The sequence below is a fragment of the Drosophila ficusphila genome, unplaced genomic scaffold (genome assembly GCF_018152265.1).
Source record: "Drosophila ficusphila isolate 14025-0441.05 unplaced genomic scaffold, ASM1815226v1 contig_791, whole genome shotgun sequence".
In the NCBI taxonomy this organism is placed as follows: domain Eukaryota; kingdom Metazoa; phylum Arthropoda; class Insecta; order Diptera; family Drosophilidae; genus Drosophila; species Drosophila ficusphila.
In genome coordinates this window covers 16,029,416-16,057,382 of record NW_025064737.1, presented here as the reverse complement: position 1 = coordinate 16,057,382, position 27,967 = coordinate 16,029,416, and the positions used below count along the sequence as shown (strand labels likewise).

General features: G+C 42.1%; 2 protein-coding genes across 3 annotated transcripts; one reads left to right on the top strand and one right to left on the bottom strand.

Moving 5' to 3' along the window:
• Positions 1 to 158: 158 nt before the first annotated feature.
• LOC108092135 (octopamine receptor) lies at positions 159 to 11,481 on the top strand. Its single transcript, XM_017191641.1, is given in 7 exon segments — positions 159 to 633; positions 5,177 to 5,811; positions 5,813 to 5,840; positions 7,888 to 7,990; positions 8,080 to 8,205; positions 8,924 to 9,107; positions 10,519 to 11,481. Coding segments are annotated over 6 exon segments (1,869 nt in total). The 5' UTR covers positions 159 to 633; positions 5,177 to 5,346.
• A 4,760-nt stretch (positions 11,482 to 16,241) lies between these two features.
• Positions 16,242 to 27,808, bottom strand: LOC108092136 (5-hydroxytryptamine receptor 1B). Of its 2 annotated transcripts, none has more exons than XM_017191644.2 (7): positions 27,735 to 27,808; positions 25,604 to 25,869; positions 24,084 to 24,543; positions 23,091 to 23,193; positions 22,316 to 22,441; positions 19,825 to 20,002; positions 16,242 to 19,035 (listed from the first exon to the last, which is right to left on the bottom strand). In XM_017191644.2, the coding sequence occupies exons 3-7, from the start codon at positions 24,502 to 24,504 to the stop codon at positions 18,079 to 18,081; spliced, it is 1,785 nt and encodes a 594-aa protein (XP_017047133.1). In that variant the 5' UTR covers positions 24,505 to 24,543; positions 25,604 to 25,869; positions 27,735 to 27,808; the 3' UTR covers positions 16,242 to 18,078. The 2 variants fall into 2 exon arrangements, with proteins under 2 accessions (XP_017047133.1, XP_017047134.1); XM_017191645.2 differs by lacking the exon at positions 27,735 to 27,808 and adding an exon at positions 26,207 to 26,222.
• Between the last annotated feature and the right edge of the window lie 159 nt (positions 27,809 to 27,967).

The window sequence follows — 27,967 nt, the reverse complement described above, 5'->3', positions numbered from 1 at the left end:
CGCGTGTTTGCCCGCTCGCCAACTTGGGATCCACACGATTCAGTGGAATCACCATGACAGAATTGTAGTTCTAGCCGACTTCGGCCGACTCTCCTCCGTTCGTCGGTTGGGGTTTTCAGTTGTTCAGCTTTCAGCTTTCCGCTGTCAGTTTTCCTCAAGCGCTCAACCGAGGCGGTCGTCCAGCGCACGAGAGCCATCGGTCCCAAAAAGGAGTCCCAAAAAACCGCGTGGGGGTCTTCAATCAGACGATTCGAGTTCGACAATTTCCCGAGAGCGATTGATCAGCCGCCGGCTTAACTGACCGATAACACAAACGTTAATTTGAATGTGCAAGGTGCTCGTCACGCGGTTAAAAATACCAACGAACCAGTCAGCCAACACACAAAAATAAATGCAAATAAAATAATAGGAAAATACAATGAAAGTGAGTGAGTGGCGGCTGCAGGCGGGTCTCCTTCAACTGCAGTTGTAGTGCACTTATAAAGTATCCAATTAAATAGGGCTCCCTTCAGACAAGAGTAATGAAAAAATAGCCAGCTGGCAATAAAAATATTAACAGCTTTGTGTCAATAAAACAATGCGGAGTGTTTTGATATGAAAGCGGAGGACTGTGCAGGAAACCGATTGCATTAAGTAAGTAAACAGTGCGACGAGGACTCTTATGAATGAGGTGGATGAGGTGGAGGAGGAGGAGGAGGTCCTTCTTCTGGTGGTGGGGAGAACCCTATTCAAACCCTTCACCTTCACCCAGTTCAGGTGTGCAAAGTGAGCGGAAGGGAAGGGAGGGGAAAGGGAGGTGACATTTGCATAGATCAGAGGACACCAAGGAGACCGAGGATGGCGAGGATACCCAAGGAGTCCGGGTAATGGATAAATGCTTTCACGCTAAACACCTCGATGGCACTGCCAAATAAAGAGGGCAAATAAGTGTCTGACAGTCTCGATAAATAGTGGCTTCAATTGGCTGAATTCCTGGCTGACTGGATGGCAGGGTGTTTGACGTCAGCGGGACGTCCTTTATCCTCGGGGTGCCAAATGGTTTCCCCCATTATCCTCCACCTTCTGTTTGCCGAATGCAAATGAAATATTATTTCACATGCACATTACACATACGCCATGTTGGCCACAAATTGCAACAAATGTTCAGCGGAAGTGGGATGCTGGCGAGTGGGTGTGTGGGTGGTCGAATGAATTCCAACGGAACTCAGCAAAAAAGAAAAAAAATTAGGAAAACCGAAAATCACATTCCAAACATTACGAAAAAGTCTGAAACTATTTCTTGCCAAAGTCATTTTCGCTGGCCTTGCAATTGTCACACTTGAAGTGCCCTTCTGGCCTTTCCGCACAAAAAAAAAAACAAACATATCTCTTAATAACGCACATGAAATGAGGCTTGGTCAATTAAAGCGGAATAAGGTGAAGGCCACCAGCTGCGAAGTGCTGGAGAATCTCTAAAAAATATTTAATGATGAGCAAGCATAAATAAGCAGAAGCCAGCGCAACCAATTTGTTCTTTTTCCGGACAGATCTGTCCTTCGTTAGCTATTAAAATGTAGAAGAATCCTTTGTCCTTTTGTTTACTACGAAAATAAGTGTGGAAAAATTAAAAACCATAATTATTATCGGATAATAAAATGTGTAAATGATTCTGTTTAGCCTTTGTTTGCTGTCTTTATTACACCAATTTGGGTTTTTTTTTTCATTGTTTACTATAAACAACAATCTAGATAAATATTTCGTAAAGACAATTCGCAGTGTCAAGGAACCAAATAAAAATCTGTGGAATTTTAGAAGATGTTTAGGAAAACATTACAATTACATTTAGAAACATTTTGCTAAGAGAACTCGCAGTGGCAACAAAATCATTGCAGATGAAATCATTATTATCAAAACATTAAAATTAAAAAATGTTTTTTTTTTTTGTTTATACCATTAGCTTTATTTCCGATTTTTCCACGTCGATCTATTTGGTTTTTAAGTCAGCACTGATGTATACAAAGAACACTCTGCTCCATTGTTTATTGGCCACTTTTAGTGTGAAATAAATCTTCTGCGGACACCAACATCAATGATACAGATTTATCTAATGCCGGAGATGAGTGCCGTCCTGATTAATGACCCGGCCAAAAACCAGCGGAAACTTATGCCCCCCGATCTTTCAAGTTCATCTCGCCGAAGGATAAGCTTTGTATCAATTAGAAATTCATAAGTTTGGTCTTGGCAACAAAGTAATTGGATTTTGGCAACTCAATTTGCTGTTGCCTTCGCCTTTGAAGAAATAGTTTAACCCCCATCCCAGTTGATAAAGGGGTAAAGCTGCAACTGATTGGTGCCATTGTCATGGAAATGGCAATGAAAATGGGAATGGAAATGAAAATGGGAATTCGAACGGACCGAGGACCCAGATTAGGGAGCTCTGCTCGTGCAAACTTGGCAATTGAGTTGCGAATTAGATTATCAATCAAAGTGCTCATAAAAACGCCATGACTTATCGCGGTCAATTGCCGATGGCCTGCCTCCAATGCCAATTTGTAGAGCCCTGATCGCATTTTGCTGCTTCGACTTCTGGTTTCCAAATGGAATCCCGAACATTTTCAGCGCAATGAGTTCATAAATCTATTTTCAGGCCAAAGCCCCCTTAAAATACACTTGATTTGCAGCACTCAAGATTGGAATTCAATAAGCTATAGGCTGATATCGGTAGACCACCTCAATTATGGCTAAAAGAAGCAGGCGAACGTTATCTTTTTGGGGATGACACACACACATTGCATTTGGGGCCGATCGATACCTTGGCCCTGAATGACAGACAGCTGTGGGCTCTGCATCGTATCTAATTAATCAGTTTTCACCTTTGAGTACGTCACTAGGCTGGGCAAATATTTACCCACAAGCCGCAGCATAAAAAAGTAAAAGTTCCCCTCTCGGAACCTCGTCCCCCTTCAGATTGCTATCATGTGAGCGATAAGCGCTTTTATGGCTTTTCCGCGTCAGCGTCCAAAGCCTCAAAAAAAAAAGGGTTAAAAAAGAGGGGCCGAATTGGGGGATACTCTTCAATTAAAGGCATACAACCCCTGCCAAACATAAAGCTAAATATAAACCCATTTAATTACAGTTATCTCTGTTTTGATCATATAAGATTTGGGGTGTAAGATATTATTCCCAAGAAAAACCAAAGCGCATATTGTTAAGTTCCTATGTTCACAAAAATTATTTCTGGTGAAAACCACTTTATTAATGGTTTATGTTAGTCGCCTGATAAAAAGGGGAATTCTCTCTTTACTTTGTAATAAATTGTTTTGTTTATCATATTTTATGTAATTATAATGTAGCTCATTGTAATATAAATAACATACTTCGTCTCAAAATTCCCTTCCATAACGTTGACTCAACTATCAAAGCAGATTACCAAAACATTAAAGGCCAAATTAAAATTGCATTAAACGTTTTATAAAGTGGAGAAACCAAAGCAAATTTACATAAATTAAATGTTAGTTTAAAATGTTCTGGTTACACGGAATTTATTATGTTCCATTCCACTTCCTTGGGATTTTTGCAGCCTTTCTTCCGAAGTCTTAAGCTAATATTTCAGCCATCCCACACATACAGAGATTTGAATATGCAAATTGTTTGGCTGAATTATTCCCTTTTTTGTGGGGAAATGCGTTGGCCTGCGGCTTGATTAAGATTCCCACTTCCACTTCTGCTTATTTTGCCGCCTTCGCCATTGAGTCTACTTGTATTGCGATATCAGTTCTAATTTGGTTATCGCACCCACACATCGCCGCTCACAAGGAGTCGCAATCAGCCAGCGGAGAGGCACACTATCGGACGCTAAATAAATAATGCTTAATGCCAAATTATTGTCAACAGAAGTGGCAAGAGAAGTGTCGAACTGCCAGCCAAACAGCAAAACTTGCCGGTGGGTCTGCGTTTTCGCACTCAGTCAACAGTCATCCGCGTCGGGCGACGTTTATTCCGGCAATATTCCGGCGGAATACCAATATATACAGATATATACAGATACAACCGTACAGCCCATAGCTATACAGTACATAATTCGAACGGAAATCTAATAGAGTGCTCGTCGAGTATCAATCTTATCGCCCAAGTGCACGTGAATGGAATAGCGGAAAATCGAAATAGTGAATACTGAATGGTGGAAAAGTTTCTGTGATCAACTGACAAATTCAACAGGCGAGTGACAATCTTGTTGGGTTCGGTTAACGAGTTTCCCCAAGATAAAGATTATTCAAAGAAAGTGTAAACTGTAAATAATCTGCAGCGAAAACCACAAGCTGAGGTAAAACCTTTTACTAAATAAGTTTTCGTTTGGTTTTGCAAAGTGAATCCGTCTAATTGGAGACAAAAAGTGATTGCATCTCACACCTTAAATTCCCATTTCTTTCAACATCTGAAAATGAGTTCGCTATTTTATTTAAGAAATTTTGAAATAAACACATGGCATATTGGCGTGTAATTGTTTAAATTCCACAGAAAACTCAAATTCATCCAAGTTGTATTTACGAATTTATTATTAATAAACTTCAATGTACTTCGCCACATGTTTATTCATCAATATTTTACTTTGTAATGAATTTATTACCTTTGTGGTTTTGTTATAATAATTGTACAAATTTTTATCGAAATTTCAATACAAAAATGTGTTATTTAATTTTGTTTTCTTTCAAATGAACATTGTATTTATTAGTTGGCTTGCAACGGATCTTTTGGTAAAAATAAATATCAAATTTGTATAGTGTTAAATAAACTCGGTTTGGTGAACAGCTCTATATTTGTGTTGTGAATTGGAAAGGCTTTATTTATTTGTTGAACGCTTATATGTTAATGCGTTGTTTTTGCCATTAAGCCCACAACGAATTATTTGCGATGAAGGTGACCATTATTTTTGAGTATTTCAATAAGTATTTTTCTTGTTTCTACTTAAATACGAGAATATTAATAATGATTGCAGTGAAAGCAATTTAATTTCGGAAATTGTCACGAGAGGAAATCAGATAGGGCATGAAAAATTGAAATAAGAATAATAGCATATGAGATTAAAAGTTCCAATGCAAACAGGAATATTTCCGCACTCCTTTCCCTTTCGACTATTACCAGTCCACTGGACTTTTGCGGAATGCCAACTAACTGGTGCACTTTCGTTTGATTGCAGTTGACCGGACGAGGAAAGCAATTCGATACAATGACAACAGTTGGGCCGTGCCACTCGAACACCAGCTCCTGCTCCCGGGACATGCAAGGATATGAAGGGGCTTAGGCCGGAGTCCTGCCGGAGATAGCTAAACTCGATAGGGAAACTGAAACTGAACAAGCGGCCGATCCATGGCAGTCAACTTGCAGCAGCTGAATAATTCAGGCGCCATTTATCCATCGCTCATGTATGTGGCGGCCTCCTCCCTCCGGGGACTGGGTTCTGGCCAGCCGGAGAACATATCCATCGTGTACGAGGATGCGGCCAACGGCACGGGCGGCGGTGTCCACGCCCCAAATGGGACTTCTGGTGGCATCGCTCTTAATACCGAACCCGGACCCACTGCACCCGTGACCACATTTAATTACTACAACGAGTCAGCGGCGGCTGCCGAGTGGGAGCACTTCTACGATCTGGTGCTCTCCTGGCAGGGCATCATCCTCATCGCCGTCTTCGCCACCTTCATCGTGGTCACCGTCATCGGCAACACCCTGGTGATCCTGGCCATCCTGACCACGCGTCGCCTCCGCACCATCACCAATTGCTTTGTGATGAGCTTGGCAGTTGCTGATTTGCTTGTGGGGATCTTCGTGATGCCCCCCCGCCGTCGCCGTCCATCTCACAGGTGAGTGTGTAGGTGTGAGTGTGTAAGTGTGGGTGTCTAAGTGAGTGTGCAAGTGTGTGGTGGAGCCATTAGGGCATTAGGCTCCTTCCGCGAAAAGGGGCGCCGCTTGCCGGGATTTTCGCGTGATTACAAGATGAAGATGCCATTCCGGTAAATCCCTCAAAAAAATGGCTAACAAAAGCTTTGTGCACAGGACCTCCAGGCAGCACTGTGAGAAATGTTACTACAAAATCAGATAAAGAATAAAATTATTTCCTTTAAAAAATGTATAGTTTTGAGGGTTAAACCATAAAAATGTAAAGTCAATATCAGTTTGCAAGATAACATTTTTTTTCTGGTTTAAAAATTTTTTTTAAGGTGAGAATCCCGAGATTAAACATTTGTTATACAACAATTTTTTGTATACTTCTTAACAAATAGTATAAAACTTCTTAAACAAATGTATACTATTTGAAATTTGTTGACCAGATTTTGTTTTTTTTTGAAAATTCTTGAAAATATTCAATTTCTAGTGTAACCTAACAAAGTAACACGAACAGAAATAGGAGCCCGGACACGAACGGAAAGAATAGGAAGAGGAAGAGGAACAGAGACCGGGGGAGGAGTGTCAGGAAGGGGCGTGGCACACGCCCGCATATTTATGTAAATGCTGCTAGGTGGAATATGCGAATATGTATCTCTCTCGCCTTATGGATTTGTATTCTTTGAACCAAAAGAATTTCTTTCATTTTTTGCCTTCGTTGCCGTGCAATTTCCTCAACTGAAAAAAATAGGCGAGCAGCCGAAAAAGGGGAACATTCCCGAGCCCAACTTTGTGGAATTCCTTCAAGGCAACGGCATGTCAAAAGTTTGTCATAATCATCCGCACCGCTGACAATCCGAAAACGGAATGCAATATTCCCCTCACGAAATAGTTGCTCTTGGTTGTTTAAATCACAGCTTCAAATGCAAAAATATGGTAATTGGCCAATCCATGATTATAGCATTTTAATTCATGCTCAACTAGCTTCTGCCAGCTGCTCTTTTAAGTACTTTGAAATTGAGTTTATTGCTCTGATTTTCACAGCAAGTTTTTTTCTGTGGAAATTCCTTTTGAATAACAGGCATAATTACCCATGCCCTTAGGTTTATTCAAGGTACACAATTTCCTAAGCCCAACATTAACTTGATTTTTTTCCAAAGTTTTCATTATAAAGTTAGGTCGTAATGTACCCACGCTCAGGAATTCGGGATTAATAGTTTACCTACTATTAAGGCTTATGTATATAAACAAGTTTTGGTACTAAAAACACTGTTACCATGTGTGGTTTTTGTGGTTATTTTATTTTGGTTTGCTGTACATTTATTGAAACCAAGCTGTATATAGTATATATTTTCATAGGTATTGAAGCGTCAGTTGGCACCAAACTCGTGTTGGGTTTATTTAAGTAATTAGAAAATGCTCTTGTTCTTTGAACTTACCGCCAATTTTGTGCCTAAGTAAATTCATTTGTAGACCTCTTGACTTGAAAAATGGCCAACTGCATGCTTACATTGAACCAACCGAAGTGTGTTGCCTTGCAGGCAATCTCCTTCTAATGAGCTAGCTCCATTCTTGGTACTTGGTTTTTGGTCCTTGGTGCTTGGTCCTTAGTCCTAGCTGGCCGCAAAAACAACTTTTCATTTGGCGCCGGGAGACCATTGAGGGGCACTTGATTAAAAAATTAATCGGTTGACAGGCCGCAGACGAGGAGCACAGCTCGGCTCAAAGTGGCCACAAATTCAATGGCAAGAGTTAAGGACCGATGGTCCAGTGGTCGACGGTTCGAGGTCTTGGCCCAAACCACTAACGTGGCTTATGTGCACAGGGTAACGGAAAAGCAAAGCGAAAGCGTTTGCCAAAATCTGAGGAGCCGGCCGCTTTAATTGGCCTTAGGTGGGGCATTTGCTGGAAAGCCTGGAGAGCAAGCAAAATGTTGCTAATCAAATTGACTTTGGTCCGGAATTTTAAGTTTGCCGCCCGCTCCTTCGGCTGGCGAAAGTTTTTAATTTGGAATCTTGATTGCAGGCTCGTGGCAACTGGGCTGGGTCCTCTGCGACATTTGGATATCCCTCGACGTGCTCCTCTGCACCGCCTCCATTCTCAGCCTGTGCGCCATCAGCGTCGACAGGTGAGTGGCCGCCACTTACTCCAATTCCCACGAATCGTAAATCTTTGCCTCTTTCCATCCAACCATCCGACCATCCTGCCATCCAACAGATATTTGGCCGTGACCAGGCCGCTCACGTACTCCCGTAAACGGCGCTCGAAACGATTGGCCCTCATCATGATCCTAATCGTCTGGCTTCTGGCTCTGGCCATCACCTGTCCCCCCATCCTGGGTTGGTAAGTACACTGGGAAAACATAAGTACTGCGAGTAATAAGTGTCACGAGAAGGCACTTCTCTTTTAAATGAGACATTCCAACATATAATATAATTTGACTGTCAAGAAAATACCTTTGATGTATTTAGATGATGATTTTACCTTCTTTACGAATAAAACCATTTAATTTATTTAGGGTCCTTTGCCTTTAAAATAAACTTCTACCTATTCTTTAATCACACTGCCAAAGAAACGTATTTGACATATTTAAAAGTTATTTAAAAGTAATTTATAAATATTAAATTCAGCACTCTCTTAATTTTTTTTCTAACCCAAAATTTGTTCAAGTGCTTGAAATCCTTTTCGAAAAGCTCGACTTCTGCCTCCTAACTAAATAAACAAATATAATTAAAAGGCCCTTGTACATCTGTAAGTTCGTTTAACTATAAATAGACTTTATGGCTGTTAACAATTGAGGGTAACCGTTTAAATGTCCATTCCTGGGCTCCATAAATTTCGTTAGGTGCAAGTAAATTAATTTAAATAAAATTTCAAGTGCCTGGCAAACTGAACGCCGACTTACAAACAGAACAAACGAATATAATTAGGTGGCAATTGCCTCCTCTAGCAAAAGGTTGGTTTCCAAGGGAAATAATTGCGAACTTCCTGCATTAGTGGGCTCCGTTGGCCATTAACTGTATCGTGCTCCGTTTTCCCTTTTTCCGCTTTTCCCCTGCAGGTACGAGCCAGGACGAAGGGACCTGCGGGAGTGCCGGTACAACCAAAACGAGGGCTACGTCATCTTCTCGGCCATGGGATCCTTTTTCATACCCATGGCAGTCATGATTTATGTGTATGCAAGAATTTCCTGTGTCATTGCATCCAGGCACGACAATATGACCGACATAAGTGTTCACAACAAGGTAAGCTCCCCATACACCGTACCCCTCTTCCCCTTTCCACTTTCAACCCTTTCCCACCTCCAAAGTTCAAACATACCCATCGGTTCCCACGCCCCAAAAAGCCAACAAACTGCACAAATACAGAATACGAAATACGGAATAGGGAATACGGTTCACAGCAACCACTGCAGCTGCAATACAACAACTATAACAACTAGAACAACTATAACAACTATAACAACTGAACAACAACAACAACAAGAGCTGTTGGCCTGGCCCAAAGTCATCTCTATTGCGAGCCACTTTTGGCTTAAATGCCACTCCACGTACGACAGAAACTGCGGCACGTTTGCTTTATAATTCCCAAACGCCAGGAGCTTACACAGATTTAAATACCATAACCAGAGCATCTCGGTCGGCTGGGGTTTCTGGGGTCCAACTTCCGTTTGTCCGGTTTATTGCCCGCCATAAAACAAGTTTTTCACTTCAACTTTGGCAACCCATGTAGCTAATATAATGAGTTTTCAACTGCCTCCTTTTTAAAAAGGGGACTTTGGCCCCAAGGCGAAAGTATAAGTCAAGAGATGGGATAATACACAAGGCCGTTTAATGTGTTATTATAGCACTCGCAAATTACATAACATTATAAAAATACAGTTGTGGGGTAAATGATTATGTGGGGTTCCGCAAATTGATGGTCATTATGGGAGTTAAAATATGTATTTATTTGCTTAAAGTTAAGCGAAGAAATATACAGTTAAAAATCACTTAATCAATATTTACATTTTTACTAAATAAATCAAATTTAAATGCTTTGGTAATCAAACATATTTTGTGCAGCATAAACTTTGCTTTAAATTCACTTTTACTGATTTACCTTAAAATCCTGTTAAATATCCTCATGTTTATGGAGATTATCACAACATTTTGAGTGTGAAGAAACATGCTCGACACGTAAACCAGATTCCTCTGCCAAAACATTTTCAAACTGTATTCTTAACAGCCGACACTTAAATGCAATCTACTTTGCATTTGCCTTAGGCTGCTTCATACATATGTTATGTGTTTAAAACTCACTTCCACTAAATTAAAGCTCACATGCGCCATAAATTCATGTGTGATACCCCTAAATTTAGCAAGATTATCCCATCATGCAGTATAAAGAACAAGGCTTTCAGGGTATTTAAGTGAGTGCAGCTTTAAAGGGGCTTAAAATACTCGGTTCCTTCAAGAGCAAAGTGCTTCAGAGTGTTTAAGGCTTTGGCTTTTCCTCGCGTGACATCCGTTTTCGCCACAAAATCTTCACTCCCATTCCCATACCCATTCCCTTCCTGCTGCGCTCATCTTTTACCGCTTTTACCGCCCATTGACTTCATTTTAGTTATTTATCATCCGCATTGACTTAACCGCCTTGTGCACTTTGCGTGTCTAGAAATTCAAGCGCTACACGGCGGCGGACGTGGAGAACGAGCTCTCGGAGCAGGAGCAGCACAGTTCGATGGGCCAGCACCAGAGGCACTCGAGGCAGGCCACATCGCGCACCTTCTCCAACCAGACGATAGCCAAGGAGCTGCAGGACATGATGCTGAGCGACAGCGACAATTGTGCAATAACAGGAGGGGGAGGGGGAGTGGGTGGTGCTGCAGGAGGAGGAGGAGGAACTACCACCACCACTACCACCACTTCTAACACCCACACCCACTGTCAATCGCTTTTGGCTTTGCCCTCCGGCGGCGGAACTAGTTGCTCCAAGAACGGTTGCTACGAACTCACACGTCCCTCGTCCCTGAAACGCACTTCCACGGCCTCGACGACCATCACCACGATGACCAGTGGCATGGGACCGGGTAGCAGTCTTCTCGATGCCCAGTGGTCGACCCAAAACCAAACCCACTCACTTGCACAGCCGCCGGTGCCGCGAACTCACAGCTTTAGGCATTCGCATGGGGAGCGGGATCGGTTGAGGAGCCACCACCACCATTCGAATCCACATTATCATCAGCAGGCGAGTGTGGTGACCACCACCTCGACCAGCAGCGGAGCGGCGAACACGAACACCACCAGCAAGTCCCTGTCCAATCGGATTACGTCGCTGAAGAAGGAGAACAAGACGACGCAAACGTTGAGCATTGTGGTGGGTGGGTTCATCGCCTGCTGGCTGCCCTTCTTCGTCAACTATCTGATTACTCCCTTCCTGGCGGAGCACCAGGCCAGTCAGATGCTGGCCAAGGCCTTGACTTGGCTGGGTTGGTTCAACAGCGCCATCAATCCGTTCATCTACGCCTTCTACAGCGTTGACTTCCGAGCGGCTTTCTGGCGGCTCACCTGCAAGAGATTCTTCAGTGCCGGGCAGAAGCCGCAGTTCCCCACGAACACCATGTCCATCCGGCGATAGATTAAGCAGAACTCATCCTCAGAGGGCAAATGATAAGCCCAATCCCCACAGCACTCCACTCCACTCCAATCCACTCCCAGAAGCCCTGAGCAAATGGCCGCACGCATCGTAACATATTATTAACTTATTCATTAACTTTGGGCGACGGCAGGGTGTGGTCCGTAATTGCAGCGCCACTCGATCCCAATGGCCACGCGTAATTGCTCTCCAGTCTCTCGTATAATTTATTCCATCGTCAGGGTTCGCTTCCGATTCTGGATCATTTTGCCACTTAGGAGACGACTGTCGCCCACCAAGAATTCCACTGCTTTCAGTTGACCTTTAAGACGCCACCTTGTAACAAGAGTCTACAGTCGAACCTAGCTAAGTTGAACACAGAGTATTCTTGTTTACTAAGGAATTTATTTTATATTTTTGTTAAGTCGGAAAACGATGAACATCTCAAGAAACTGAATAAGGGTAAATATTTAAATGCCAAAGATTAAAACAAATTATGTTATCTCTTTCTAGAAGTCACATATTTGGGAGCTATGAATATCCTTAAAGCATTTAAGTTTTTGCTTAAATTTAAAATATCTAAGTTGTTAAATAAGGTAGTTTTCGAATTTGAAAGCCTTTTTTTTATAAAATTACATTAAAATGTGTTACTTATGTTAAGACAAACTTACCTATAGAAAAATATAAGTAGAAAACCTTCAAGTATTAAGTTATGCATACTCAGTTTTACCTTGTTGTTTCTAGTTATAAAAAAAAGTTGACTTAGAGTGGTTCGACTGTAGGCAGATGACTTTATATACATGCGAGTGCAGGCCACGATTTCAAGGTATTTCTGCTGCAGGAGTTTTGCATGCGGAACCCGTGGAAAATCTGATACGCGGCAGCACGTATCGATTTAGTAATTTCCGTGCGACTTTTCCGCTTTTCCGCTCAGCGGGTGGCGCCTCTAAACTGGCAACATTGCCTTGGATGTTGCCTGTTTTTCTACCCGGAGAGCCCAGACAACTTGGCCAATGGCGTAGACAGTTTAGATGGATGAGAAAACTTGTTTATATGGCTCACCGAAATGGCGCACATTGCGCGTCCTCTAAAATTCAGCCGCGTGCTTGTGGGCGGTTACCTTTTGCTGGTGACCCCGACCGACGTCCGGTTGAGTTCCGCATTCCCTTTGGCATTTTACGATGCAAATCGTCCCTATCGCACTTTCATTTAGTGCCGGCCTATCTATCTCCATATCATAACTGATATCCGGGGACCATAAACTTCGCAAGCTTGATGGATTTACGTGAATATATGGGCACTGAAATCAGTGGAAACTTACCGGTGGATCAAGTCGAGAATTAGCTTTAATCAGCTTTATCGGAATGCCAGTTAAAACAAAAAAAACAGTTACTGTGATTTAGTTTATAGTTCGAGTCGGCTGGAACTTCAAGAGTTTTCCTTTAGTCTTAACAAAGTGTGAATGTAAAACGAAAGTAAATCTGAATCTGAATGTGCGAATGAGGTGTAATTAGTGTATAATTTAAGGCATAATTTATTCAAGCCATCAACAGCTTAGCTAAACCTAAAGTAGGACTCAAGTTTCGTGTTGTACCAAGCAATCTACTTTTAAACTCCATCCATTTTCCAGAGGTGCGGAGTCATAAACGCAATCAAGCAATGCTACGACATAGAGATTAAGTCAGACGAACGCTCATCAGCAAACTGTAGCTCATCCCAGGACCCACTTCCTTCAATCCTTCTGAATTTCAGCTCACAAACAGATGCTCCGGGTGAAAGAGCTTCCGAACCATCCAAAAAAAAAAAAAAAAACAGAAAAAAAACACAGCGGATGGAGGAACTCATCATCATCACACGCCCGTCCATCAAGTCGCATTTCTCTGATAGACATCGCATACATAATCCGCATAATCTGCATATAAATATATATTTAATATGTCGTATTAATAGTTGTGTGTACGAACAGAGTTTTTTGGAACCGAACAAATAAATAGACAATTCGAAAAGACAAAACTCCCAGGAGCTGCAGATTGTTTCTCTGTTATTTAAGCACTCGCCACTTTAAGTTGGCGGGATGAACAAAAAAGGAAGGACTTGGAATGGGGCATCCTGAACAATGGTTACAGTGCGGGCTCCTTGAATTATTGATCAGACTCAAAATTGAATTCGCAACTGCAGATACACTGTACTATGCTATACTATGCCATAACCCCCTCTTCAATCCGTGTGTGAGTACTTGTGTGTATTTATATTTAACCAGGAGAACCAGTCACTCCACGAATTCGGGTGAAAAACGTCGGGAAACAAAAAAAACGAAAAACGAAAGGAAAGCCAAGCTGCCGGGAGAGCAAAGTTGTGTTTGGTGCGGAAAATAACCATAAATACGAGGAGCTAACCCCGTCGTTCCGCCATGAATATTTCATTGTAGCTTGTGCCACATCGAACCCAAAACCCACATCCACATCCATCCCACGGGAAAGCTTCATCGGAGCATACTCTAAATGGAGTTTTAAGACTCTAATTGAGCCCATGCCCCCAACTTGGATAGCATTAATTGATCGGCTGAGCAGAAAACCAAGTCGCCCCCGCTCCAAACCAAATCCAAATTCCAAATGGGATGCAGAGTGGGCGGCACTTGAGGAGACTCATTTCGCCGGAAAAACAACTTGGCGTTGCCAACAAAAGAAGCCGAAATAAAACCAAAGTTCATTCGAAAAACATTTGCGGGGCATTTGTCATGGGAGGTTTCGCAAAACTTTTCCTGTCTCCTGCACTTGTTAAATGCTCGAAAATATCGATGTGTTCTGTTTTTCGGTTGTTTTTTTGTTTTGTATTTTTGTTGCTTTTGTTGTTGCTCATAAGCCACAAAAGCTGCGATGACATAACCGAAAATCTTGGGCAACAAACAACATTAGCCTGAGCACCCTGTCAGCAAGCGGCTGAAAATAGGATGACAATGAGGCTCCTCTTCGTCCTTTTGGTCCTCCCAACTGCCTTCACCTGAAACCGCGGCCATTTAATTTAACACATTACGCAATATCAGCCAGCAAAGTGGGTAAAAGTTAAGGGGTCCAACCGGAACAAGTTAAAACAATAAAGGTGAGTGGTTCGAATGCGAAGTACCTGGTACTTGAAAATGTGTTGTATTATTTGTTTATCTTTTCTGTATTGTTAAACAGCTTTTTGTACTTAACAGATTACGTAGCAGTACTTATATTTTAGATAAATGGAAAAGCATAGTATAATAGCGTGTATTTTAGGAGATGCAATAGTAATTCTTACTTGAAGAGCAATGGTACATTTTTTGTATTATAATGTATAAAAAGTATTTAATTAAAATAAAAGCTAAATAGATGTTTTGAGGGACATGACCGTAACAAATATAATCCAGAGGAAGCAGAATATATTATTGCATAAGAATGACTAAGCAGAAATAAGATACTTTTCAAGCACCAAATAATGTTATGATTAAAGATGGTTTGTGGAATTAACACACATAAAACTCACTAAGCTTAAATTCATATAGAAAAATGTATTATCAAAACATATTTTAATTCTTTTTAACTTTGAATTTTTTCAAGTTGATATTATGCTCTCGTTAGTCTTCGAAGGACGAAGGCACCCTGCTTTCGCGTTTACCTGTTTATTTGCGAATACAACATACCCGTGTCCTCCTCCGCGAAAAGTGGCGGTTGTAAAAAGCCAAAATTTACGAAACGGCGTACTGAGTGCGGAGTTTTTGAAGGGGGCCCGTTGACAGGGGGCATTAAGGGAGACCGTTTCCGCTGAGCTCGACTCGAAAGTGAAATGTGACAGCGAAATGTGTTGCAATTCATTAGAGAGCGGGCGGATGGCCACCCAGCGCCACCTCCCCCTTAACCTCCTCTTGGTTCCGCCCATCCTGTCATGCCTTTATATTAGTCACATATGTGGGAGGTCGTCGGCCATTGTGAGTGTTGGCTGTGGGTGGTTGGGTGGTGGGGTGGTTGGGTATATGTAATTATGATGACCGCATATTTTTTTCACGCCTTATTTCCAGCTAAATTAATGTAACGCCAACGCGGTCCCAGCTGGAACTTGGACCGGAGTCACAGCCGTATTCCGAATCCGCCGTAATCCTCACTCGCTGATTCAGCGCATTTTCCTTTTGCTTCCGTCCTCTTTTGCCGTAAACAACTTAGTGGCGGCCACCGGGTTACCACTTCCAATAATAAATCACAAAAAATGAAGTCAAGGCTGGGCTGGAAAGTGCGCTTTTCCTCCACTCCCCCTTTAGATTTTCACCCACCCCCCTTTTATCCCATAAATTAAGACTTCCCTTTGGGTGCGGGGCTAAGCTTTTATCAGACTGCAATTCAGACATTGAAATACTTACAGATACTTATCAAAAGAAGGATATAAATGTGAGTGCGAATGCGGAAACGGAAACGGAAGCCAACACCCTCTTTTAATTTTCTCTGTACAGATTATTTGGTAAGACTCTCAAGTCCAAAAATAATCCAAATAAAAATAGCAAACTTCGGAATGTGTAACCACTAGTTTCAGTTGACAAATCTTCATGTGTTTACCACACAGCACGTTCTACCTTAATTTTGAACGAGAAGACGTGTTCCTCGAATTGCCCGTAAAACTTTTGTGTGACAATTTATAGCCGAATGCCGAAATTACCGCCGTGAGTTGTGAGCATATTTCATATTTTTGGCAAACCGCCTTCCATCTCCGCCGTAATCCTGTTCCAGGATAATAGTAAAACTGCCTGCGGGTATGACTTAAAGTTTATTTCTAGGACTCTTGTCGGCTGGCCGATTGGTCCTTGCAGAGATCCATTCCAAGTGAACATTTATAAAGTACAAACATACATACATAGTTGGTTACCAGTATAATACAACTATACAAATTAGTTTGGCTAAAATGCTTAATGAGTTTAGTGCTAGTGCCAGTGTGTGTGTGTGTCACAGTATGGGTGTGTGTGTGTGACAAAGGGGCTTGGGTCGAGAGGTCATTAAAAATGCCAGGAGGCTCAAGTGCAGCTTGAAATCCGGCCCAGTTTTAGTTACAGTTTCGCATTCACTTTCGCTTTCGAGCGGCGAGCGTTGAGTGCCGTGTGCCGAGCCGTGCGATTGCTTAAACATTAAATGGGTTGGCCGGACAACTGTGTACCGTGCCTGCGGGGTTAGGCCCGGCTTCCCGGCTTGACCGGACTTGGCCAACAAAGGACGCAGCCAGGATATATGTCGTTGGCAGCTAAAACTACAACTACAACTACAACTAAAGCTAAAGCTAAAGCTAAAGCTACTGCCACTGCAAACACACACAAAAATAGACGCACACAACAAAGAATTCGGAGTGTGGATGAAGATGAGGAAACAGTAGACTCCTCCTCGTCCTCGTCCTTGTCCACATCTACGTCCTCGTGCTCATCACCATCATCATCATCCTGCTCATCCTGACGGTCAACAGTCGCCGTCAGGCAACAAAGACTCGCAAATACTATAATTTGTCTTTTGTTTCGTTTCGTTTCTCGTTCCTCGGCACAATCAACGCTCACGCACACAAACGAAAATACTATATAGCAATTTGGGATCTGGTCTAGGAAAGAAACCCGACTTCCGGCCAGGTCCACTGGCTCTTAAAGATACCGCCTTGAAGTGGCCTTAAAGCCACTGTTCGAAAAGTGGGATTTCGAAGCCTCAAAGGATTTTTCTTTTTGCTGGCAACTTTCTGGCTTAACAAGGCAATCGTCTTTGAACCAATATTTACCCAAAGTATCTTAGTTTTAGTTTCTGCGTTTGCCTGGGGATAGATAGTGTAACTGAAAGCTTGGATCTTTGCAAAATGAATACTAATGGGGAAACTCGGCTCATGAGGCAAATGCCACGACTTTGCTAAAAGGCCTGAGCATTGAACTTGTGTGCCCAAATAATAATTTCATTTTCGGGCAGACAGACAAACAAATTAACACGTCTATGCTATAAACATTTGATTTCATTTAATGGCTTTTAGTTAAAGTTTATCCAGAGCGCTTTGCTAGCTGCTTTTTGTGGAAAAAATAGATTTGACCTTATAGGCATTTTTGTGCAATTTAATTTGTGCTAAACAGAAAACATGCTAATGAAGTACAACTTCATTGTCAATGTAACTAGATTGTAAAATGGAATTTCTCTTTTCGATCAATTAATTTTAAATAAGATTTTATATAAAATACTTTTTATTCTAAGCGAAATTCCTTTCGTTTAATAATTTAGTTTATGCTTAAATTTATGACTATTCTTTAGGAATACTTTTTAAAAAGAAATGAAATCAAATTCATCTTATTTCACTTGTAGTAAAATGTGCATTTCATTGTCCTTTTTCTGGGATGCCAAAAAGTTAGGCCAAAAACCTTTCACATTTGCATTTGCCACTAACTATCCTTCCTTTTTTTTGGTACATAACTTTAAAGTTTTCGAAAGCAGCAGAGGCAAAGGGATATGCCTGAGGTAGTTCCTGTAGTTAGGACCACACTCCCCCCTCCAAAAACTGAGTTTCGATTGTGCAACCAGTGAATGCGACTGCGACTTGGACACTTCTAAGTGCTCCATTAGGCCGGAAACTTGGAAACTAGCCACGGAACATGGCCAAGTGGTTGGGAGGGCGCTTCTGCTTGCAAATGGGACGACAGGTGAGCCGCCAGAAGGCAGTGCGAAAGTCGGGATTGTAGAAGGCGTAGATGAACGGGTTGATGGCACAGTTGACCCAGCCAATCCAGGTGAAGCCGAACATGAGGTCCTCGAGGACGGCGGGTCGCGGCAGGAAGGGTATTAGCAGGTAGTAAACGAAGAAGGGCAGCCAGCAAGCAATTAGGCCGCCCATCACGATGGTCAGTGTCTTGGCGGTCTTGCTATCACGTTTCGTGGTCGAAACTCGCATTGGCATTCGATGATGGTGGTTGTGGTGATGGTTCTGCGATCCCTGATGATTACCATGCTGCTGATGATGATGATGATGGGTGTGGTTGTGAATCTGATTCTGCTGCTGCTGCTGCTGTTGCTTTTGTTGGGATTTCGCCATGGATTCGGGTTCCAATTTCTCGGTAACCTCCAAGCCCGGCGAAGTGGAACTCAGGCAGGTGTCCGAAAAGGAGGTCTCCGTGCCCACGTAATGCAATCCGGATGGCGTGGAGTGGATGCAGGGTCCGCCGTACTTGCAGCTAATTGCCGAGCAGTGAATCAGCGACGAGAGACGCGACACCTCGACCAGCTCGTAAAAAGTTGGCTGATGCTTGAACGTCAGCGTTTTGTCCGCTTTGTCCGCCAGTGGCAGTCCACTTCCAGTTCCCGGAGTGCCAGTCGAAGTGGAGCACTTGGCGCACTTCACCGACGACTGCTGTCCCTTCGCCAAATTCGCAGAGGTGGTGTTGGTGGTGTTGTTGGTGGTGTTGGTGGTGTCGTGCAGCGAACTGAACCTCCAGCGGGACTTCCTGTTCGGCAGCCACTTGGTTGGCGTGCAGTGGTAGTGCTCCGACTCGGAGATAAAGTTGTCCCCGTCCACGTCGTAGTCCGCCGTGCGCTCCGAGTTCTGGAGAGGAGGCGAGCAAATGAGATTGGAATATCAGAGTAGTGACAAAAAAGTCAGGAATAATTCAGGTTGCATGTCGGTAGCTGGAGATTGCTTTAATTAATTAGTTTCATTTTAGCTTAGGCTTAAATCCTAAACACTTTCATGAACTTACTATTCAGCCTCAGCTTTTTTTTAAACCCTTTCCGAACAAGCTAACTAAAAATGTAATTTTACTAAACATAACATTATTAGCAATAGTTATTAAAAGCAATGGAAGTTTAAATAAATTTATTTATTAAATTGAACTTTTATATTTAAAAGGTAGTTACCTGAACACAGTGTTAAAATAAAGCAACACACAAGAACGAATTTCCATTATCTATGAAATAAGTTTGTGAACTATTATCTTACCTACAGTAAATCATTGTTAAGGTTTTTATCAAATCTAAGCGCTCAAAATATCACCTTGAATTTTCTGCTTAGGCACTTGTAATTCAAGGGGTTACATGGAATTAAATTGAACTAAGAACTCAAGCTCATTTCAAATTGGGTATACCTAATTGATAAATGTTTTAATCAGCTGAAAGATCTTCATTTTAAGACTTAAATTAAGTCGAGTAAAGTACTTGTGTTCTGATGCCCGATAATGATGTTCTCCTGAGTGCTTGACAAGTTAGTCAGCTGGTTGGTTGGTTAGACAGTGTGACATGATAAATTCTAGGAGATATTTCAGGAGAGGGAGAAAGGGGAGAGGGGCAGTGGGAAGTGGGAGGGTTAGGGGGAAAGTAGAAAGTGAGCTGGGCTTACCGCGTCGCGAACAATACGCTGTCGCCGTGACGTGAGCACATAACCAATCTTCACGTAGACGTAGAGCATCACGGTGAGCGGAATGAAGAAGGATCCCATGGCCGAGAAGACGACGTAGCCCTTGTTTTGGTTGTAGCGGCAGTCGACGAACTCCGCCTGGTGCCTGCCCGCCTCGTACCTGTGGATGGATGGTGGCCAAATTGAATTTCAGTTCCAGTTCCAGTTCGAATTGCATGTGGTTCCTGCTCGCAGGATGGCAGAATGGCAGAATGGCAGGATGGCTGAATGGCAGGCTGGCAGGATTGTGGGTTGTAAGGATGTGCGATGTGCGATGTAGGTTTGCTGAATTTTGCGGCTGTGATTGCGGTCGGGAGATGCGGTTTTTTTTTTTTGCGGAGTCCTGGGACTTTGGGCATGACAACTGACTGAGTTAAGCAGGACGAAATTCGAATTCAAATCCTGAGCCAAAGCCATTCGGAGTCCCTTCCGCAAGCCTTTTATTTATGCACATCTCCCCGTGACGGTCATTCAGCCAAACGCAAATCGGAGCTGACTTTAAATCAATAGACCGGAGAAGCGCTTTTCCAGATAACAAAGTAAAGCATACGTTTTCTTTTTTTTTTTTTTTTTGGTTTTATATCCCCTAGTGAACTTGATCAAGGAACTATAGAGGAATGACTGGCACTTTTGGGGTTTGAATGGCAAAATGGGGGGGAAAACCCATTCAATGGAATTTTCCGATGGTGTAATACCATAGTCGCAACAATGAATTATCTGTTTGAGGTCGTAAAAGTTTGTTACCATAAAAGCTTTGTGCCGCGCCAATTATATAAACTGATAACAAATTATCCTAAAGAAAATAAAAATAGCTGTATAGTTAACCATGGCTACAAATAAAAGCCTGTACTTAGAAACAAAGGACTAGAAATAATCAAGAGCTATTATTATTATTATTGAATCATAAATTCATTTAAACAGACTAAAGGAAACGAATAACTAAGAAGCACGTATTTAAATAACTATTGGGCAACAAAAGACCAAACTAACAAATTTTACCACTCAAACAGAAATGCATTTAAGCAAATTAAAAGAAACAAATATAAGTTTTGATAACTAAGAACAAGTGAAAAACTTTATAAAGCAACTATGCAAATATTTGTATAACACCGAAAGCAAGACTGCTTTTCATTTTGAAAACTAACAAGCTGTGAATAATAAAAGAGAAAAGCTTTGCAAAATTCAAGATAATTAAATATGCTGACTAACTTGAGTTAGAAACTGCAACGAAATTTTATGCAACCCGAGTTTTTTCCCCACTGCAATTGCTAACTTTTTTATGAAACTATTCCGCTCAAAGAATTGAAAAATGGCAAAATGCAGCATCTGCTGCCTGATATAATTGCGATTTTCCCCCAGCACAAATTTTCCAAAATTTTCCAATGTCCTGCAGCTGTGGCTATAATTCGGCCTCAGCTCGTTCTAATGTGCCCTTTAAGCCATGTTTTTTCGGGGGGGTGAAGAGGGGTGAGGTTGCGAACTAAGCCATGGCCAGGGGCTTTAAGGACACGCTGACGTTGTGGTGAGTGTGTGTGTGTGTGTGTGCATGAGTGTGAGTGAGTTTTGGTTAATTTGGGTTCCTGGAAGTATGCAACAACCAAGTGTGCGGCTTTCGGATTGCGATGGCTTGTGTGTAGGTGTGTGTGTGTGAGGGTGTTTGGTTGTGTGTATGTCTAGGTGGGAACAAAGCAAATGCGCCGCGGCAAACAAAGTCATTAACAACTCATTAAAACTTCAATGTAATGAGTGCAAGAACAACAGCAACAACCCGCGCAATTACGTAATGTTTTTTAGGCGCAGCTGGAGGCCCAAATATAAATAAGCGTATGAATTTCAGTACCCTTTGCAATACATTATCTATACTGGGCCACGCAGCCATTAGTGTCAAAAAAAAAACGAAAGGAATAAGCCCAGTGGCTAGAAACAGCCACGAAAATTTCGCCACGCCTCCGGAAGGGGAAGGTAGTAAAAGGGCAAGGGTTACACTACAAAAAAAGCATAATTAAAATAATAAACATTTTTAAGGGATATAAAATGATTAAATTATATTCCTGGGACTTTTCATTAAGAAAGAAATACTTAAACATGTTTTGAAACGAATAAGAAATAAAGAAAACAAGAAATTCGTTGAAGAATTTAATGAAATAATTAGAAATGGCTTTGAAGCTTTAAGTAAAAGTATTGTACTTTAGGGTTCTTTGGAAATTTGTTAGAAATTCGATTTATCAAAGAATTGTTGGAACTGCTTGATCCTTAAGTAATAACAACGTTTTTAATGCCTTTAAAGGCCTTCCATTCCGTACTAATTCATCACAGTGAAAAGATTTTAATAAAAAGCCTTGTTGTTAACGAACGGTTAGCCAATCGATCATGGGATGGAATTCTTGAATACTTGAGCACTTTTTCTCGGTGCAGCCGTGTGGAGCTTACTTACCAGCCCAAGTAGGGCGGACATGTGATTGACAGGGCCGTTATCCACACGACGAGAATCATGAGGAGGGCCAGTCGCTTGGAACGCCGCTTCTTGGAGTACGTCAAGGGTTGTGTTACGGCGAGATACCTGCGAAATAAAAAACAAAGACTGAAAGCCAGGCCAATAAACGCAACAGAAATGGCCAGAGAAATGCTGAAAAAACAAAAAACAAAACTAAAAACAAAAAACAAAAAAAAAAAAAAAAGCCAGGCGGACATATTGTTCGCAAAGCCGCAGCCGGCTTTCTGGCCAGGGCCAAAAGGCAAACAGAACGCAGTGGGTGTTGGTTGGAACAGTTTCAGGACCAGAAGATTCAGAGCTGGAAGCCCTGAGGAGGGTTCGGGGCTTGGAGCTCAGCTGGATCAGCTCAGTTCGGTTTGCCGGAGCCGGAGCCACAACACAAAACTTGGAAATGCCATTAAAATGTAATTGAAACTTCCAACAAAAGCTCCCGAGGTGGAGGAGGAGGACTGAAAGGCGTCGCTGTCTGCCCAACCCAATCCAATCCTAGCCATTGTGTCGTTGGACACTCAAAGGGTATGCACTGTGTGGCAATGGAGTGGCCACGACAACGGTCATGGGCCAATAAAAACGTCAGCAAATAAATTATTTTGCACTGTTTTTACACCTCGCCTTGGCTTCCCTTCGGTTAAAGGACTTAGGACCAAGGACTAGAGACCATGGAGCACAGCTATGACATCAACGACAAATTAAGAAATTAGTGGAGCCAACTCACCTGTCCAGACTGATGGCGCACAGACTGAGGATGGAGCCGGTGCACAGGAGGATGTCCAGCGAGATCCAAATGTCGCACAGTATCCAGCCGAAGCGCCAAGTGCCTGAGGAGTGAAAATATTTGTGGACATGCCTCAACTGACTTGATTTGTGCAGCTGGCGGGGATTAGGATGGCATTACACTGTCTACCCAAGTTATATTATCCCAAATTATTCACAGGTTGTTTAGAGTTATAATGGAGGAGCTTAGACTTTTTAACCCTTGATTGGTTGCTAGTGAAACAAAAAAGCGGATTTATTTCGCCTTTTGCAAGATGATAACTTGTTTTATTAGATGGTCTAGTATTTATGTTCTGCAATTTTTTACCCTTGAAATAAGAGGTTTAAGAGATTATCTGAATATTAATTGGTAATAATTAATTATAATTATAGGCAATAAAGGTAAAAGCTACTCAAGAACTTATATAACCAGCAAGAATGTCCCAGTTATTTCCTCGAGCGAACTTTAGACGTTTAATTGAGTTGAATTGTAATTGAAGCAAACGATTTTAGTCCTATATATAACTCCATCTTTTCAACCAAATAACATACATAAGAAAACCTAAATAAAATTCAGATAAAATACGACCAAATCTTCTTCAGAAAAGTTATCAAACAAAAAGTCTTTCTGGGGAATCGAATAAAAAAGGCTTCGCCACTGGCAAAATGTTTGCAATCGAAAAAAACTGTATATTTTTTGCAAAGTGCGATTGTATAACTTTTTTATGGGATTATTTTGAATCGGAATCGAACAAATGTGCTCCCCCCCGTTGATTTTGGTAAATGTTTACTATACTGAACTTCCACCGGAGCAAAGCGGTTGGTATAGTAAACACTAGCCACGGATTCCCTACTCACTCCTCCCTATTCCCGATTCCCGATTCCTTTTGCCTTTTAGAAGTGTAGTGGCCCCTTGGAAAGCCATAAATCTTCAGCCGTCGATGGGCAAACTCACCTGTTATGTAGAGAACCACCGAGGGGGGCATCACACAGGTGCCGACCAGCCAATCGGTGATGGCCAAGTTCATCACGAAGCAATTGGTCACCGTGCGAAGGCGTCGCGTGGTCAGGACAGCCAGGATGACGAGTGTATTACCCACTACGGTGACCAGGATGAGGATCAGGAAGACGGCCACCGCCAGCGATTTTGGCCAAGCCATGCTAACCAGGTAGGAATTCATCGATGGCACACCCACTTTGAGTGTTGTGGATCCTCCAGTTGGTGGTATTTCTCCACTTGGAGTTGCCGTGGTTTGAATCAGTAGTAGTGTGCCATCCGAGGAGCTGTTGCCTGTGGTCACCGTCAATGCAGTTGACAAGAACTTGGAGTAGAGCATTATGGCATCCGGATGTTGCAAACCACTTTCCGACGGCATTTCGCAGGTTGAACTCAGACGAACATCAACAAATTGATCCTGCGTGGGCGAGAAGGTCACTTAATCAAATGGCTGGAGGGAATCTTAAAACTGGGTTGGGTTCCCAGCCGCGGTGGCGTCATTAGAAAAACCCGACAGACTCGAAGACCGGCGACCAGAACTGCATACAAATAATGGAATTGCCTGCGACCTTACACAATTTCCAATTACGGCCGGACTGTGGCCACATAAATTGCAATAAGTAAGCGTAATTGGCCTTGGACAGCACACGAAATATACAGCGGGGCAAAAGTAATTAGCGTCCATAAATTATGCCACCGAACATGCATAGAGCAGCCAAAAAGAAAAAAAAACAATGCAATTTAAATGATTTCCAATTAATATCGCCATTTACAATTCAATTTCAGAGCCAGCCGGCAAATAGTCCCGAGCGTAAAACTCATATTCCGCTGTTTTCATATTGCTCTGTTTATATCGTTTGTCGGGAAATAAATAAATCAGACACATGTTCCGTTTTTGCCGCCGAGGAATTCCTCTGGCTGGGGATTCGGTCTCGGAATCTCAGTGCTTGGCGACCTTCGATCGGATGACACTACATTTGAGAAGCCCCAATCCCCCCGTTTGAAGTCTGCTCCACACCCGCAAGTCAAACATCTTAAGTACACACTTTAACGCCGAGAGTACGAGTACTCAGAACTGCATCTCTCAGATACGAGTATCTCTCACTCTGCACCGCGAAAAAGCCGAATCGCTTTGCATATCAGTTCTAAACATTGGATCAATATGAACGTGTATATATTTTTGAAGAATTATTGGCCACTCAAGATCGAAGCGGCGTTCATCATTTTACGATTGCACTAATTTCAAAAATAGATCGCAGCGGTTGGCAAATGAGATTAGCTTTTATGGAAAATGTTGTATTAAATTTAGATATCTCATAAAATACACAATTTTGCGGTCAAAAAGATCACTGTGTGGACTTTATTAACGGAATGATTAATAGTAGATTAGGCAACACCTCTAAACACTCTTGATTATTAGCAGATATCAATTTAATTAGCTTAATTTGGATACTTTATGTAAAAGTCTTTTCACTTGCCTTGGATTTTGGTTAAAATCACTTTTGAATTCACTTCATAGTTGTTCACTTTATACGGAATGTAATGTTTTAAAAACACAAAAGTCTTTTAGGGTTAAACAATCCATAACACTTTTTTTTTTTGTTATTAAAGAAAATCAATTTTTTTCAATATTCTTTTAGACGAGTTTTAAATCATTTGGTTTTTTAATATCTCATGAAAATTCAGCAGATTTCTGGGCAACCATATGTTGTTTTCATTCGAGAAGCATAAACGTTTCTTTCGGCTATCAAACAACAAAAACAGCAAATCAATTATAAATCGAATCGATAACTTTGGTTAATTTCACTTTGTTTCCCGTGTACACTTGCATGTGCGTTGCTTTAAAAATAGTTAAGTGATTAGTCTCCGGCTTTGCACAATGGGTTTTCGTCGGCGATGTAATGCTGCCATTTGTTGCCGATTGATGGGTGGCTATAGGTCACGAAATCGAACAGGATTGGGGAGGGGATGGTAGATGGTAGGTGGTGGGTGGTGTTTTGGTGTTTTTAGGGTGTATTTTAAAGGTGAGGTGACGAGGTCGCTGGGGCGGGCGACCCGAAAAGTTTCTTATGCACACGCACAGCTGCCGCGTTGCTGCTGTTGGCACGCGTTGATTACAAACTGACAGTTGGCTGTCGGTTGTCGGAACGTCCAACCTGAGATGCTGATGCTACCTACCCCATCCCCATATCCCCCACCCTCCCCCTCTTACAACCGCCCCCCACTCGCGAGCAGCATCCAACGATTTACGCGGAGCGAAATAGTCAACGCGGCGTATGCGCGATACTTTTTCTCAGGTTGCGTTTTTTTTTATTCTCGTTTCTTGTTGTTATTCTTCTTTTGTGTTGTCGATTAAAGTACACAAATGTCGGCAGGGCGAAAATTCTTTCGATGCCTTACATTTTTTATTTCTGTCTTCTCATACTTTTCGGATTTATTATTTGTTATACCCTGGCAGAGGAGGGTATTATAAAGAACATAGCAAAAGGTAGGAGACATTCTTTAGCGAGAGCAAAAGTCTTTTTATTCTTCAACAAGTATTTCAACGAAAGTTGATCTTTCAGCTTGAAGCTTCAAGAGAAGAGAAAAATGCTTCTTTTAGTTTGTTTGCTTAATTCATTATCTTATAGATGCTATAGAAAATACATATCTCTTACAATGCCTTTGACTTTGATTTGTTTGCTTGAATCGAGAGAGTCTTGAGTTATTGATTTGCACAAAATTTATTTTATGCCGAAGCTAGCAAATACATTTTTGTTTAAGGTTAAACTTTAATATACATTTTAAGATATGTCCTCAAAAGAGCATTCCCACTTCGATCTGAAACTCTAGCCTTCTTGACTTTTCGTATTTATTTTGTTGCTAATGTTTTATCACGGAGCACACACATTTGCCGGATTTGTTTGGGAAATATTTAGAAAATTCTGATATAAAATTAAAAAGGCATTCGGATGGAGGGGGAGATGCGGGGGAAATTCGAACTGACTAATCGAAGTGGCGAGCCCGCGGATTAAGTGCAGACATAAACGCAGCCGAGAAAATGAGATTTTCGCACGATTCTCCATGATTCATCAAACTTTGGCAGTGCCATCGAGACAACATGGCCCAAAGTAATGTGCCATAAACGAGGAAAGGTGAATTGCGCAGAGGTAACAGCTGCCAGTGAACCCGCTGCGATGTGAGATGGTCGTTGGGATGGTGGGTGGATGGATGAATGGGTGGTGGGAGGAAGGGTAGTGCTTCCACCAATGGTGGGTGGTGCGGGCGGTGGCCTCATTAATATGCATTTCCCAATTAACCGGCGTATTTATTTGATTAGTTCGCGCCGGGTGAACAGGACAAAGCAATGTCAGATCAGCGACTTGTTGCCCAGACACAGAAACACTGAAACACTGAAACCGCGACAAGCTCATTAGTTTGGCTCTCGGCTGATAACAGCCAGTTAATTGATAATTTTATCAGTTGATTATGGCCAGATGTTGACCGTCTAGAGATCACATTGGATACATATTGTATATTCTTCTGAGCATTGCACACTTTTCACACATTTAACGTTTTGAATTTCACTTTTGGACCGAACCAAAAAACCACTCGACCGAATTCTCCGACCTTTTGGCTCTTTGGTTTCTTCGTTTCTGGGCGTTTTGGGGATTTGTTCTCTGGTTTTGCGGCCAAACGCCAGGACGTTCCGTGAGCGACTGAAACTGAAATGCTTGTGGGCCAAATAACGCATTTGGCTAATTTGCCAAACGCTTGCCACTCGCCAACCGTTTGCCTTTCGTTTGGCGTGTGCGTGCGTCGCGCCGAGCCGTTTGTGTACACAGAGGGCCCACTGTACGAGA